This window comes from Ceratotherium simum, chromosome 8 (genome assembly GCF_057802395.1).
Source record: "Ceratotherium simum simum isolate JZ-2026a chromosome 8, ASM5780239v1, whole genome shotgun sequence".
NCBI lineage: Eukaryota > Metazoa > Chordata > Mammalia > Perissodactyla > Rhinocerotidae > Ceratotherium > Ceratotherium simum.
The window spans coordinates 32095047-32112082 of NC_141907.1; the positions used below are offsets into that span (position 1 = coordinate 32095047).

The following is a 17036-nucleotide window of genomic DNA, read 5'->3' on the forward strand; positions in this document are numbered from 1 at the left end:
TAGTGGCAACCTAATTAAAGACTTTGCAGAGATTTGGTAAATACTTCATTATCAAGGACTAGAGTAGCACTGTCCAATGGGATATAGGAATAATGGAAGCCACAGAAGTAACTTTTAATTATCTAGTAGCCATGTTTAAAAAGACAAAAACAGGGGCCAGGACAGTGGCGCAAGTGGTTAAGTGCGCGCGTTCCGCTTCGGTGGCCCGGGGTTCGCAGGTTCGGATCCCCGGGCACACAGTGACACACCGCTTGGTAAGCCATGCTGTGGCGGCATCCCATATAAAGTAGAGGAAGATGGGCACGGATGTTAGCTCAGGGCCCCTCTTCCTCAAGAAAAAAGGGGAGGACAGGCATTGGATGTTAGCTCAGGGCTGGTCCTCCTCACAAAATAAATAAATAAAAAGACAAAAACAAACAGATGAAATTAATTTTAATAATATATTTTATGTAATCCACTATATCAAAATATTCACATGCACTCAATATTAAAAAAAACTACTAATAGGATATTTTACATTCTTTTTTCATACAACGTCTCAGAAATCTGGCGTGTGTTTTACATTCGGCACATTTCAATTCAGACTTGCCACATTTCAAGGACTCTGTAGCCACATAGTGGCTACCATTTTGGACAAACAGAGCTAGAGCCTCAAGTTAATAAATGGCCATCCTACAATTAACCAACAAACTAGAACTCTAACTCACCCACAAAATTTTCCCCAGTGATGCCAAATATTGCTGTTTCCCATTTCCTCACCTCTCCTGATTCCAGCTCCTGCTCCCTTTCTCCACTGATCCTGATCCCTCTGCGAATAATCCTGTTGTTGAGACATCTATCAGGACCTGTGTCCTCAGAACTATTCCAAAGGCTTTAGGGGCAAGAAAGAAAAACCATATATATTAGAGGTGGAAGGGGGAAGAGAAGAGAGTGGATAAGCAAAGACTAAAGAAAGATTAAAGAGGAAAAGAGAGAAAATGGAAAATTTTGAAAAGCAGAAAGGATGGCAGATCAAAAGGAGAAAGCAAAAAGAGAGAGGAATAAAGGGGAACGACAAAATGGAGAAAATTAGGATGGAAGGCGAGGGACAGGAAAGGAATGGAAGCAAAAAGAAGAGAGAAAATAAAATTTATAGGCTAACAAGGGAGTGGCAATAGGAAAAGAGAAGGATGGGGGAAAGTCTGGATTTCTCATCAGGTGCCAGTTATTACTACACCTTTATCAATGATCTGCTTAGTGTTTATCTCAGACACAGTTATAGACAAACTCAGTCATGTAATAAACATCCTGTGAGACACATCAGCATAAGGAAATGCCCTGGATTTCCTTGTCTGCATCCAAAACCACATGCCATTGTTTTGAATGAATATGAAAAAATGACACAGTGAATCATGCTTACTAAGATATCTTCCAATACATCCAGTGGTCTGCCAGAGCCAGCCAACTTTTAATTTCAAGAATTTTGTGAGCCAGTTAAAAATTAAATTATTAATTCATTATTAATAGTTAATTATTAACTATTAAAAATTAAAGTATATATATATTTGCAATTAAATACACTATGTTAAAAAAAATAATAGGTACTCAACGCTCATCAATTCCTAACGATTTTACTATATAGTTACTATTATTGTGCTTTTGAGGTTATTTATGCCTACTGTATGTATGGTAGAAACACCATACTTGGTACCTTATTGGAGCATCTCCTTCCAGCTCCACCTTTAGTGACATCACATTAGTACCTTGAAATTGACCATGGTGGGAGTATTTACACCATGAAATTGGCAAATGCTATAAATTAGGACTTTATTGTTTTGTTAATTTTCTAGATATACGAAAGTAATGGAGAAAATATTCGTTATTTGTCATAGAGTTTTGTGGGGGTTTCTTGGAGAATCTGTTGTTAAACATTTACCAGCACACCACTGCATCTGGTATCATTTATATCTATTTTTTTAAAAAAAGGAAATCATTTCTCTAACTCAAGTTTACTTGTTTAAAGAGTTACCTCTCACTTTGCTTAAACCATTGTTCAGTGTTTACATTATTATGGCCTATGTAAATGTTGGGGCCCCACTAAAAACTATATTATACATTATAATTACACTCCATGATTACACTTCTCAGTTTTCCTCTAGTTAATAATTACATTGTATTTCATTCTGTTAGTTTTCTATGTATCTGTGATAATTTTCCCCATATTCTCAAATATTTCTCAAGTCAAATTTTTTAAATGATCCAATCTATCAAATAAACTATTGCGTCCCTCTAATGACCTGTCCTCCTGTTCCAGTATGGCCTGGATGCTCTCAAGGACTACCACAGAGCTGACATCCTCTGTCTTTGAGTTGCTGCTCCTCGCCCCCTGTGTTACAGTTTGCCTATTTCCTGGAATGCGTGGTATCTTCTTTTTTGGTTTTCACCTGTTGTAATGGAACACATCCTCCAGTAGTTTCCTAGGGAAGAATGCTTTGATGATTAATTTGGAGTGGGAATTTAAATGTCCTGTCTCCCATTTGATTGACTGTTTGACTAGATCTAAATTTCTAAGTTGCCAATAATTTTCCCACACAACTTTGAAAACATTGCTCTCTTATTTTTCAGAATTGTATTTGTAGTATTGTATTGAGAAGTGCAATGCCATTTTGATTTCTGATTCTTTACATGTGCTTTTTTCTCTCTCTCTGGAGGCTTTTAGGATTGTTGTCCTTGGTGTTCCAAAATTTCAAGAAAAGGTGCCTTGTACCATTCATTTTGCTGGGCACAGTTAAAAGATTCATGTCCTTCAGTGGAATTTCTTTTATTTCTTTGATAATGTCTTTCCCTCCATTTTTTTCTTTCTGGAACACCTATTAGATGGATGTGGACCTCTCAGATTTAGGCTCTTATTTCTTATGTTTTCCTTTGCATTGGCAATTAATCTTTTTGTTCTAATTCCTTAGAAATTCCCTTAGCATATTTTCTAACGCTTCAATTTCTTTGGGGGAGGGAGCTATCATATTTAAGTTCTAAGAAGTGTCTGTATCTTCAAGTTGTCTTAGAAGAGAGGTAAATGTCCTTGCAGGCCTGCCTGTGATGGCATCATCAACATGCAGCACTCCTGTCCCCTGACTCTGAAAGGCATAGTGCCTGGGAACTTGTTGATTAACTTTGATAATGGATTTTTATTAAAAGTTGTCATCTACTTGTGTGGGTGTTAACTTGGAGAATTCGAGTAGTGACTGTGTCCTGGTATGAGATGAAGTCCACCAGAGAGCTCTGGAACAGCCAAGGAAGGCAGTGATGAGCTGGTTCAAAGTGCTGGGGAGCCACGGGAAGAAACAGTCCAGAGAGAGAGAACATGAGAGGCAGCCAGGAAATTCAACACACCTCTGAAATCCTCAAAAGGGACTGCTTTCCTATAGCCATGCGGGTTGGAGACTCGAATGCTTTTACTTGAAAATAAAAAGAAGTGATAACCCCAAGACTAGAAACTCTGGTGACACTCAGGTTGCATTAGTGAAGTTAAAGTTTTTCATGTATTTGTTTTCTAACTGGATCCTGCTTTGAGCTGTCCACACTCATTGCCAATATGTTGATTGGAATCCTAGAGCTTTTCTATTTTATTCTATTTCTTCTTTGTATAAAAAAGGAAAAGAGAATTTTATCTATGATATTTGCTACCAGATTACTTCCCAATTTGTTATTTCCCCATTTGCCATTTTTAGTTATTTTTGTTTGGTTGGTTATTCATTTGCTTGTTTGTTTTAACACAGAGCTGTTTCCAGTTTTGATGTTGTCAAATTCTGTCTTTTTTTTTTTTTTTTTCATTTTACTTAATCTTGGGAAGCCCAGCACAATCTAGGCTGAACACGATCGGCAGCTCAGCTGCAGTTCCACATCTGGTGGCATAAGACAATGGAGATCATAATAACAACAATCATAATGACATCATCATAATAGCTGACATTTACTGAGCTTTTACTTTGCGCCAGGCACTGTTTTATGCGCATTACGTATATGAACTCATTTAATGCTCCTGACAACAGCATGAGACAGGTGTTGTTATTCTCATTTTACATCCAGGGTAATAAAGCAGAGAGGAGTTACATAACCACTCAGGATCACTAGAAGGAGGTGGAAGAGGCAGAATTCCGTGTGAGGTGGTCTGTCCCTAGAATACTCCTCCTACCACAGTGCACTGCCAGCTCTGGAGTGAATAGCCAGCCCCTGGTTTTCAACACATTACAGCACTGATTTCCTATAACAACCATATGAGAGGCACCATTATTATACACATTTTACAGATGAGAAAAAGGAGGCTGGAAGAGGTTAAGAAATTCATCCAAGGGCACGGAGCTCCACAGAAATTGGGCCAGAATTTAATTCCAGAATGCTTGTGGGCAGCACCCAGCTTTATAACCTTACTTCCAGCTTTGATGGAAACCTAGTTTTGACCCCCCAAACCCCATTTCCTTTTTTTGTTAATCGCAAATTTTTCAAGCACAGAAAAGTATAAAAGCAAAAGCAAGCACCAACCACAGACAAACAGTGATAATGTTTTTGTTTATTTTCATCTAGACTTTTTTTCTCTGCATATTTTTAACTATTGAAACTATACTGTATATATAATTTTGTATCCTATGTGTTTCATTTATATTGTAATATAAGCATTCTCTTATGTTAATAAAAAATACTTCCTATACATTATTTTTTTAATTGTGGTAAAAAACACATACCACAAAATTTACCATCTTAACCCCGAACACTATTTCCAATGGTTGTAAAATACGTCACTAAATGAGCACGGCACATTTCTCCATTGCAATGTTCCAAATTTTTCACTGTTAACAATGACCCTACAATTAACATATTTGTGAAGAAATATTTGTCCACATTTCAACTTATTTCCTTCCAATAGATTTCTAGAAGTGGAATTACTGGATCAAAGAACATGAATATTTTAAAGCTCTTGATATATATTACCAAATTACTTGACCCTCCTAATATCACTATATAAAATGCCCATTTGACTGCAGTCTTGTTAGTATAACAGGCGGATAAAAATGGAACTATCCTAATATCAATTTGGTCGAGGCCCCTGGAGTGAAGTGTGAGACTAGGTAACTGGTTTTACAAACCTTTGCTGATCTCTAGCCAATAAAAGGGGTTGGAGCGTCTGAGAGGAATTAAAGATGAGAAGAGGATTTTGGAGAGAGCTTTTGGTGTGTTAAGAGTTCTGACCCTCAAGAAGGATGGGTGAGTGTGCTCCCTCTTACCTCAACTCTAGGAATACGGGCTTCAACAGAACCACTTGGAAAGCTTGCCGTGTGAACTCTGTCCTTTGGGGGACATATTGCAACCAGTCTTTAATTCATACTTGGAAATCTAAAGGTCCTGGCTAGCTACTCTAAAAGTACATTTTACAAATAATGAAATTTAGGCTTGGAAAATTTAAGTAAATTGTCCAAGGTCATTCACAAATAAGTGACGGACCTAGAACTGAAATCCAGACATTTGGAATCAGAGCTTATGTCTATACCCATTCTGCAATATTTCTTCTCATTTACCTGTGAAATCTTTCCTATTTTCGTTAATACATATTTGTCCATACTTTCACCTGAATTCTTCATCTCCCAATTTGAAATTCTTTGACAGGAGACTCCACCAATACAATTTTAACCTCCTAGCAGCCTCCTTAAAACCATTTATGAAATCCTATGTATCTGTTTATGTATAGGACTGATCAAACTTTTCTTTTCAAAATATTGAGTTTGTTAGATAAACTTAAATGACTTTATGCCTCCCTTTAAGGATTTCTTTTTAGACGTAATGGGTTGAATTGTGTCCCCCAAGATTCATTTGTTGAAGTCCTAATCCCCAGTAGCATAGAATCTGAACTTATTTGGATATAGGATCACTGTAGACGTTATTAGTTAAGTTAAGATGAGGTCATTAGGGTGGGCCCTAATCCAATATGATTGATGTCCTTATAAAGAAGGGAAATTTGGATACAGGCAGGCAAAGAGGGTAGACAATATGAAGAGACACAGGGATAAAATGGCCACCTACATGCCAAGGAGAGAGGCCCGGAACAGATCCTTTCTCCCTACACCTCAAAAGGAACCAACCCTGCCAACACCTTGATGTTGGATTTCTAGCCTCCAGAACTGTGAGCCAATAAATTTCTGTTGTTTAGGCCACCCAGGTTGTACTACTTTGTTACACCAGCCCTAGCAATCTAACACACAACAGTGCTGAACAATTGAAACTTGGTTATGAAATCTTGAAGTTCAATACAGGAAGTTCAATCACCCTACAGAAAACTGGCCAATCTGGTTCTAACAACTGTTGCAAATGTTGCAAGAGAACAAGAGCTTTCATACATTCTTAGTGTATATTTCATGGTTTGAATTTGCTTTCCACTATCATGCTTCATAAAAGTTTAAATGATGACTTGCTTATATCTCTAAGTTCTAGCTCCATAGCTCGACTCTCAAGACCTTTGACAATATGATCTTAATCTAACTTTCCACACTTATATTTCACTGTCGTTTTTCATCAACCTCACGGTCCTATCAAATTGGGACACTAGTCCCAGAATAGGACTGGGTGTTCCTGTCTTTGTTTTCTTCATCTCTCTATTTAGAACAGCCTTTTCATTCTTCATCATCACACATTGAAAAATCCCAAGTTAAAGTCTTCCTTCAAGGCCCAATGGAAAGAACATCACTTCTATGAAGATTTTTTTCACTCAATCTAAATGCTCTCTGAACTTCCATTGTATCTTTTTGTTTCATTGATTTTTATTTTAGCTATCTGGATACATGTAATGTCCTCTAATTGACTATAAATTCCTTAGGGCAAGAAGCTGCTAGTATACGTATGTGTTATTTGGGTTGCTTCTCCCAAAACCGGAGACTGAGATGAGAGCTTTGTGTGCAGGTCATTTGTATGGAGAAATAATCTTGGGGCTCAAGAAGAATGAAACAAGTTGGAAGAGAAAGCCAATCCAAGAGTGTGTTATTGAGCTGGTTACTCCTGTGGGTAAGTAAGGCTCAATCCCATCGGTGACTCTTTGAGAAATGAGTAGACTATGCCTCTTTTTTGTGTCTGTAGATGTTTCTTTTCAATTGAGATATAACTGACATATAACATTATATTAGTTTTAGATGTACAACATAGTGATTTGATATTTGTGTGTACTGTGAAATGATCACCACAATTATGTCTAGTTAACATCCATCTCTGGACTATGCCTCATTTTTTTACCCAAGAATAAAAGAGAAGAATATTTATCTAATATCTCCTGTCTCCTAAGTGGTCAAGGATCTCCTCAGAGGTATGTCTGGCACTTCCAGGTTTATGCATGTACCAGAATGGTTGAACAGGCTTCTACAAACATCCTGTGCAGTGGTATTAGTAAAGCCACAAGGCATAGAGTGAGAGGTACACAGTATAGCTATGACAAGGTGCTGTCAGGCTACACCTGCCCAGAGCTGGCTGCCAGAGTAAAAGGGTAGACAGAGAAAATGTCTGATGAGTAAGAAAAACATCTAATATAATAAAGCTGGGGAAAGAACATCTGATATAGCCCATTCCTTGCACTGCTCCAATCTGCTCATGCCCTATTTTAATAGTTCCCCAGAGACAGGGATGCTATTCATAGAGGCAGTACACATCAACTATATTCTTCCTTCTGATCAAAAGAGCAAAGACTCTTGTGTATGCCAGTTCAGACAACTAGAACCTGAGCAAGATCTCCAGTCTCAGAAAACCAGATTCAGAATTTCCATTTGGCCTGGGATGTAACACTCTTGGTTTGGGTTCCTCCAGATACAGACTCTGAGGCAAGTATTCAACTGCAAGTAGTTTATTTCAGAGAAGACTCCAGGAAACACCCTTGGAGAAATGAGGATATGAGATAAGAATAGAAAGGATATGAGATAAGAAAGAAACTCAAAAAGAGTTTAAAGTACACCCCAGATTTATCCCAAAAAAGGGCTGAGAAAGTTGGAGTATTTATCCCCCAATTCTCTTTCTGACATTGGTTGAGGGCTGGTTCCTAGGACAACCTCCGGCACTTCTGAATTGCCCTTTCTGGGCATTTCATGCAGGGGCAATGCTGAGTGGAAATGAAGAGGGCACCCACAGCTACAGAAAATTGCTAAAGAAACCCAGCTACAGGTATAAAAGGCATGGCGTTTTCTAAGATTGACCCTGGCACACAGGAGAATATATCACTGAAGTTGTTTGAACAGGTACTACTATTGATTACATGATAAATTCAATGAATTCAGTCCTAGTAAAGAACAGGTGAATCCCTCATGTGTTAGAAATTAACTAACTGTTTAAATCAAGATTATATCACTTCATTAATTTTTATTACCACATATAAATGGTGAACTGGGGCCTGAAAGTACACATTTTTATCTACATCATAAATCCAAAATCGTGTTTAGATTTATGTTGATACAAAATAAAGTCATTGTTGGAACTTCCAAAAGCAGCAACAGTGAAAAGAGGAATATTTTTAGATGTACATGTGATCTACTTATTTTGATTGCCCCATCAACTTAATATTAATGGCTGCTCTTAGGTTAGCCCAAAAAAGTCCATGTTTGCTCTTCTCCTTGGGCCATTCCAAATAAGTCCTCAGTGCCATGAGAGTTCTGAGCTTGTGATAGCTGCTAGGAATGGAATACCGTGGAATGGGTTCCAGCAAGATCAAGATTAAGTTATCACAAGTTTCATGAAAGAGATTGTGGTGGGCAAAGTAGAGTTCATAATGGCACCACTCACTCTGGACAAAGTTGGGAGACAAAACAAAGATGGACTTATAACTTTTCTCAATGCAGTTTATGATATTTTCCACAATGCTCTTGCCAGCAACAAAGTTTCTCTCATGGAGACAAATCCGTATATCTTCTTTTTCTAGGTTTGGTAGTAATTCATTCTTCACCCAGGTAGAATCATGCCCACTATATGAAATAAAAGCATGGAACTGGAGAGTTCTTTGGAGTTCTTCTAAGGGTACGTTCCTAGCCCTGCGCCGGGTCTGGGTCCACTGACACACCATCCTGAGATACCAGGGCAGATCCAAGTAGATACAAAGGATGGTCACAGTAACAGCCAACACCAGCACAGGGACCACAATGGTGACAATCAGCAGAGCTGTGTTGCAGGATAGTTGGGACACATGAAAGTCCTTTAGTTGGGTTCCCTTATAGCTTTCTGGGTAGTCACACTTATAAGAATCAGGCCAACCCTCTACCATATCACTTGATACTTGGCCTATACTTTGGATAAATTCTCTTAGCTCACATGTACATTGGAATGGATTGTTCCCTGCTTTTATTGACCTAATATTCTGGCAGCTCTGGAAGAAATCAGCTGATGGTTTGGAAATTGAATTATAATCAATGATCAGTATAGAAAGGCTGCTAAAGGTACCACATCCAGGAAGGTCGGTTAAAGAATTGAAAGCAAGATTGAGTTCTTGCAAAGATTCTAGTTTCATGATTTGCTTAGGAATGCTCCTTATTCTGTTATTGTGAAGATCAAGTACCTTGACCCTGGGAGGTAAACACCTGAAAACAGAGTCAGTAAGTATATTTGAAGACATATTTAAACTTAATAAACTTCTAGTCCAAGAGCAATTTCCTTCATTTTCATCATACCTTAGAAAATTCTGGCTAATATCCAATTGTTGTAGAGACTTCATCTCCTTGGTCATATGAACTATATTTGCAAGTTCTTTTAATTGATTCATTTTTAAATTAAGTGTCTCCAATTGAGTCAATTTTCCACAATCTCTAAAAAGGGTATCTGTTAAGAGATTATTGGAAAAATCCAAATACAGAAATGGGCTGGTTTGGGATGGGCAAAGCATGTGGACCATGTGTGTACCAGACACTGTGAAATTTTGGATGTTCATATTTGAAAAGATTTTGTAGATAGAACTTTGTGGAAAACTGAACACATCGCTGACAACTTGCTGTATAGACAAGGCCTTCAGTGAAGTGTTAGAATAATCAAAATCTCTGACGCCAAGGTAACCTTGTAGTTTCACATTTTTAATTGAGAAATACTCTATGCTTGCATGCCAAACCAACTGGAGGATCATAATGAAAGAATCCCAAGCTGTTTCAATGTTGTTTAAGGTAAGACTTGATAACCTTGGGTTCTTTTGAAGTTTTGACAGAACATTTAGGAAGTAAGAACATCCATTATCATCTAGCACACATTTGATATTAGACAGTTCCAGATTTACTGCAGTGCTGATGGACACATCCAAAATGAAATGGAATTCCTTTCCTGTTGGGAAAACAATGTGCAGACTCTCTGTGTTAAGGTCTTGAAGGCTCTCAGAGTCTTCTTTTTCCCCATAAGGGTCTCCTAAGACCAGTAAAACCTTACTGATATGCAAATGAGCAATTGGCAGCACACTAGATTTTTGTAACTGTGTGGCACTCAACCCCAGAAATTCTAGTTGAGACATGTTGCCAAACTCTTCGCATATGGGCAGGGCATCAAATGCATTAAATGAGAGGTCTAAGTGCTTGAGGTTCACAGTAGGGTGGCAAGAAATCTTCCCCAACTTGTTGTGGGACAAATCCAAGTATTCCAGTTCCGGGTTGAATTTGAAAACACTGATATCAAGGTATTGGATTCTATTATGAGAAATTATTAAAATCCTCAGCTTTGATAGTGATAGGATATCAGAAGTCCGAAGCTCAGATATATAGTTTTGTGATATATCTAAGATTGTTGTTTTCGGGGATACGTCTTTGGGAACATGGGTGAGACCTGCTTTTGATCTGTCAACAAAAAACTCACTTTCATCAGATAATTGGATTCTGATCTGAAGTATCAACATGAAGATGATAGCAAAACAGAAGATGCTAGAATTAGTTTTAGTCATTTTGTAGCACTAGACATTCCTAAGGGTAGTTACTGTTCTTCAGAGCATCTTGATACACAGATCCTAGAAAAAAAAAATTCACATGAAATGATTGTATTAAATTACACATGGCTGACATTAGACATTGTTTATTGGAGACTCTTAAAATGAAGGCTACATTCTTCAGAGTCAAACAACCTGAGGCCAGAGAAATATACATATTTATAAACAATTATACTACCTCTAATCAAATAACTTTTAATATGGATAGTGTAATGGATTGAATGGTGACCCTACTCAAAAGATATATCCACCTCCTAACCATGCCCTAATCTCCAGAAATTGTGAATGTTACCTAATTTGGAAAATAGAGACAATTAAGTTAAGGATCTTGAGATAAGGAGAACATCCTGGATATCCAGGTGGTCTCTAAATCCAATGACAAGTGTCCTTAGAAGAGAAAGGCAGAGGAAGATTTGATGGAGACAACAGAGACAGGAAGGGGAGGGCCACCTGAAGATGGAGGCACAGACTGGAATGACACAGCCACGAGGCAAGGAACGCCAATAGCCAGACAGCCACCAGAAGCTGGAAGAGGCTCTAGAGAGAGTGCAGCCCTGCTGACACCTTGATTTTGGACCTTGGTCTCCAGAACTATGAGAGAATAAATTTCTGTTGTTTTAAGCCACCAAGTTTATGATAATTTGTTACAGCAGCCACAGGAAACTAATATAGATGGTTTTACATATTCATGGAAAGTCCTCTGACCCCAACCCTCCAAAGATCATTTAAAATTCAAGCTAGAATTCACAGCAGATGTACTTTCTACCTTTGACATGTACCCCCACGGCTTTCTTGTGAGTTCCCTTCTCATGTGGTTGAGTTTGGACTCTTCTTGCATTACCTTTTATTACCTACACATGGTTTGGTGCCTAACTTTGGTCTTATTCAAAAGGTAATTAGATCATGATAAAAGGTCTCTCAGAGATTCCACCCATTCATCCATTTATTTACTCAACCAGTATTTACTGATAGTCTACTGGCCATGTTTTAGGGACTAGAGATAAAGCAGTGAATAAGATAAAGTCCTAATTCTCAAGTTGCTTATTATCTAGCGAGGAGATAGAAAATAAATAAACAAATGACTAAACATAATATCATGTAGTGATAAGTGTTATAGAGAAAAATAAAGCAGGGTAAATGAATAATGGTAGGTATGTAACATTGGTTGGGGGTGGCTTTTTTAGATTGATTAGTCAGAGAGGGCCTTTCTGAGAAGATGGCATTGGGGTGGAAACCAGAATGAAGTGAATGAGTAATCTATGGGAAGATCTGGGGAAAAGCATTTCTGGAAAATGAAAAGGCAAATGCAAAAGTCCTGAGATGGGATTGAGGTTAGCTTGTCTGAAGCACAGTAAGGAGGTCAATGTCAGCGTGGAGTGACCGAGGACAGAGGAGTTAGGGCCAAGGTCGTACAGGGTGTAGATCATTGCAAGGAGTTCAGATCCCGTTCTGAGAGTGATGAGGGGGCAGTGAGCACTGCAAGGTTTTGAGGATAGGAGCAGTTTCCTCCTCTCTCTTATTCAGAAAACTTTTTTCATTCATTCATCAAATATGTATTTATTCCCTCTGAAGTGCTAGGCATTGTTCTAGGTTATGCTTATTGCACTAGTTATCACCCCACTGTAGCTCAGATGCTGTTTTGTTATCACCATTCCAATGGCACATGAGACCAGAAGGAGATGTGTTGGTATGAACCTAGAGAGTGATACATCCCCCCTCATCTCCAGAGACCCTTTCAGCTGGGGCTACATGGCTACACAGATCTTTCAAAGAACTTATTCAAAATCCCCTAGAGCTGCATTAGGCAAGCGAGCCATCAGTATCAGTAAAGAGTCAAATTTTTCTTCGCATATTCCCTCACATCTCTCAGTGGGCACAGAAGAACCTAAATAAATCATGTTGCAGAAACAACCTGGGTTGCAAAAGTTCCCCAGGTTAGATATGCAAACTTAGCTGGTTTTTGCATTTCCAAGCATTGCTTCGACTTACCGTTTTGTAGAGATGCCCACGGATGCTTTGGTTATTCTTATTTCTTTGAACCCAGAAGAGGTCCCAGTATACCCCTCCATCACCACTCATAAAGTCTCTGTACAAGAAAGGGGACACAGATATTAAAATGCACGTTAAAAGTAAAGGTGGCATTTTTATGGTGTTGATCGCATTTGGCTGAAAGACCCAGAAATTTCCCAATTCTTCTTTTCCAGCTTCCTGAAAAATCTACTTACACAGAAGAAATAATTAAATGAGAATCAAAATAATACCCAATTACTTAGGTATTTGTACCCAAGTACAAATACTTGGTGCCAGTGCCTAATATCTCAAAACAGAAGTATCTGGTAAAAGCTAGGTTGAAGTAAAAGTGGTTTGGGTTTAAATCTCCAGTGGGGTTCCCCACTTATTCCTAAGCCTGAATCCAAATCTGGGGATCCTTCTACCTTCTGGCCAACTCCAGAGTTTCAAGGAAGCAGTGATCAGCATAGTCAGGTGTGGTACACAGAGAGTGATCAGAGACACAAGGGGCAGAGACAGGACCCCGTGCATTGACGTGAGTGCTTAGCGCACAGTGAGCACACCACAAGCAAGATGAAAGTACTCCTTGTTTTCTTAACAACGGCAACCACCACAAGAGATTTAAATTTATAAAACTGCCTATCCCAAGCATTTAATGAAAGCATGCCTTCAGTTTTATATCTAGCTAAGTTAATGGACTCAAATATCCTCTATTTGCTCAACTTCCATTTTGCCCTTTCATTTATAGTCATTAATTTGAAGTACTCAGTTTATGACACCATCTTTATTTCTGCAATTAAGAAGTCAAAGTATTATACATATGAGGAATTGATTTTTAGGTAGAGGATCTTTAAGTTTTATATACCAAACTTGCTAAATCAGTGAAAATCAATTTTTGATCAAAGTCCTAACAACCAGCACTGAATCTCATCTAGATTACAAACTTAAAACTATTTTACTACCAAATAAAATGATTATTTGCTAAATTGTTTAGTAAAAGGATGCTTTAATTTGAAAGTATAAAAGAATCTCTAGGTGGGTTTATGTCAATTTTCATGATTTTGATAGGTTCAGCCTCACATTGTATGATACTATGCATTTGAATTGTCTTTGGAGACTTTGGGGGCATCAGATCAGGACTTTGACTTCTCTTAATGAATAATACCCCTACAATCAATATGGCCCATTAAGTTCAGTCCCGCAAATATTAATTAAGAGTCTTCTCCACACCAGGACAACTAGCTATTAACCACAGAGTGAAATGATCGGAATCCGTTCAAGGGCTTTTCTGCTTTGTTTCCTATGTGGTTTTGCGAACTTTTGCTTTTTGTTGTAATGACACACTCACTTTCAACACTTTTGATCAAATTGAGTGTAGCTTGGAAAACATTTTCAAAACCTACAATTCCATCTGACCAGTAGCACCCCAGAACAGTTTCAGTGGTGTGAGAAAACAGAAAAGAATAGCTCGTGGGAGCAGCCCAGAGAAAAAACTAAAATAAACCTGCCCATAAAAACAGAGGAATTGCACAGCTCCCTGCCTCCAGCAGTAATTTACCTACGTCCCATTTCCCTCAGCATTCTCATTGCAAAGAGACGGATGGAGAAGGCTGGGAGGAAGGGGCAACGCCACCCAAAATGAAGTTAGCTGCTCCATAAGAAATCCATAAGAAGACGTTTGTGAAACAAATATTCATCTCCAGCTCAAACATATCTCTTGAAGGCAACTCATGCATGAAATGAGGTATCATTCAAGAAAAAACAAACACCCAAAAAAAAACTTCTTTTTCTCTGACTTAGGATGAGGAGCTGATAAACAAATGCTAGTTCAAACCACAGTAAGTACATATCAGAAATAACCCACTTAGAAAAACATGCAGCACTTAATCATAGAGACTTTTGAGATGTTTGTGTCCAATAACTAGTTATACTACTATTTTCTTTTGTAGAATAAAAAAAGATATCGCTTACCAAGACAACTTGCCCGTCTGTCCCATTGGCAGTCTGTAAAAGATTCAAGTACTTCCTCAAACATTTATTTCACTGGTAATGACATTAATGTTGGGGGGAGGGAAGGAAGGCTCTTTTATGCCATCTACTGAATCCCAGTGAAATTACATTACATAGTAAGTGGAAACCTACTTTCTCCTCTTCATACGTAGAATGGGGTCTGTGGGTTAATTGATAGAGCTGTATTAAAATAGAATCGTATCTTTGTGGCTCTGTATTTCACTACCATCAACTCATTATTGTCAAAACTAATGCAGTGAAGGAGGTGGTGTTAACAATCCACAGATGATTATTGGCTGGATTCAAAATGCATATCGTTGTAGCCGTGCTGGTGGAGGCGGGTATGCAGGTCTGGGTGTATTTCAAATGCTTTGCTTCTTGCCTTTTTATCAGCGCACTATTAAAAGTAACTGAGAATGGAAAGAGGGAGGGGTCAAGATCAAAGTTTTGCTAAAACTCATTCATCAAGAGGGGAGATCATTCATGTGCTGATATGGAATGGATGTTAATCACGTGTTTTTTAACAAATTGGTTTTCAGAGAAAATCTGGTGCTCAACTTTTTTTCCATTGATATTTTCAAACTTTCTTCAAAAAGTGATTTTTTAAAACTCTGCATGAAAAATATGCTCTCTAACAATCTCTTCTAGGATAAGTTTTCTCAGATAAGCGCACTGAAGGAATCCTTTCTGATAACTCCACTCTTGTCTTTTAAAATAACAACAGAAATAACAAAACAACAAATGGGCAAATAAAGCCAAGAAACGCTAGCCGTCTGCCTCTGAACTTGTCCTCAGCCTAGTATCACACGATGACCAGTCACAAACCGGACACAATTCTTTGATGTAATCAGCTTTACTACCACAGTGAGCAAGGCTAACTTCCCTAAACTAAGAACCTTGGGATTCTTTTTTTTTTCTTTATTTTGCTGAGAAAGGTTAGACCTGAGCTAACATCTGTGCCAATCTTCCTCTACTTTATATGTGGGTCGCCTCCACAGCATGGCTGACAAGTGGTGTAGGTCTGCACCCGGGATCCAAACCCGCAAACCTGGGCCACCGAAGGTGTCAAACTTGGGACACCGAGGGTGTCAAACTTAACCACTAGCCACGGGTCTGCCTCAAGAACCTTGGGATTCTTTTTGACCGGTAATATTCTCCGTCTCTCTCTCTCTGTTTCTTCCTACCCCTCACAATTTGTTTAATAGATCCACTCTCACTATTTCTTCCCTCAGACCAATATGAGGGGGGAGATGAGGGTGGTCTTGGACTAAGAGTTCAGTTCCTGGCTCCCAAAGGTATTTGACTCTGTGAACTAAGTCTAGAGTGAAATGCCCAGGAACAGGAAGTCAGCATAGCAGTAAGCGAAGCCCTTGAGCACTCTCAACTCCTGTGTTTCTCTTCAAACTCATCCCCACTACTATGAGTCGCCCACTTGCCTCCTTTTTCCCCCCATTGTCATTGGACAAACACACACTTGTAGTCACGTACACCCGTGCATTGATATATCCACATCTCCCAAGGAAAAACTGTAATTTTCAGAGAATATGGCTTCTTTTTTAAATTTTAATATTTTATTTAACCTGATATAGCAAAAATATTATTATTTCAACATACAATCATTCTAAAATATTATGCATGAGATACCTTATATTGTTTTCATTCTAAGTGTTCAAAATCCAGTGTGTGTTCTACACTTAGAGCACTCCTCATTTGGGCTACCCACATTTCAGGTGCTCAACTGTCACATTTGACTGGTGGCTACCATACTGGACAGCCCAGGTCCAGATGGAGTCATCACAGCCATGCAAATAAGTACAGGCCTACGTCCAGTTAATAGCAGCCCAAAGAGCTAACTCAAAATAAAAGTTCCGTATCTTAGACTCTAGGCTCCCCTCTACTTCTCTCAGAAGCAGTTTCTGATCCAGGGAGGTATAAATATCCTGCCAATTAGATGTGACCTGTAGTTGTTGTTGTTGTTGTTTTTCGACAAAAGTTTTATTGAGATATAATTCACATTTTGTAAAAAAAATTTCACCCATTTAAAGTGTGTAATTCAATGGCTTTAGCTATA

General features: G+C 38.4%; 1 protein-coding gene across 2 annotated transcripts in view; it reads right to left on the reverse strand.

Moving 5' to 3' along the window:
• Positions 1 to 415: 415 nt before the first annotated feature.
• TLR1 (toll like receptor 1) overlaps positions 416 to 17036 on the reverse strand; it is a 44341-nt gene continuing 27720 nt past the window's right edge. The window contains exons 1-3 of one of the 2 annotated variants that reach the window (XM_087434187.1): positions 14927 to 15027; positions 12935 to 13031; positions 416 to 10966 (exon numbers count right to left, since the gene is read on the reverse strand). In XM_087434187.1, coding sequence (XP_087290313.1) covers positions 8534 to 10903 — 2370 coding nt within the window. In that variant the 5' untranslated portion in view covers positions 10904 to 10966; positions 12935 to 13031; positions 14927 to 15027 and the 3' untranslated portion in view covers positions 416 to 8533. Of the gene's footprint in view, positions 10967 to 12934; positions 13032 to 14926; positions 15028 to 17036 lie in introns of those variants that run through there. The other variant, XM_004418976.3, reaches the window with a different exon arrangement.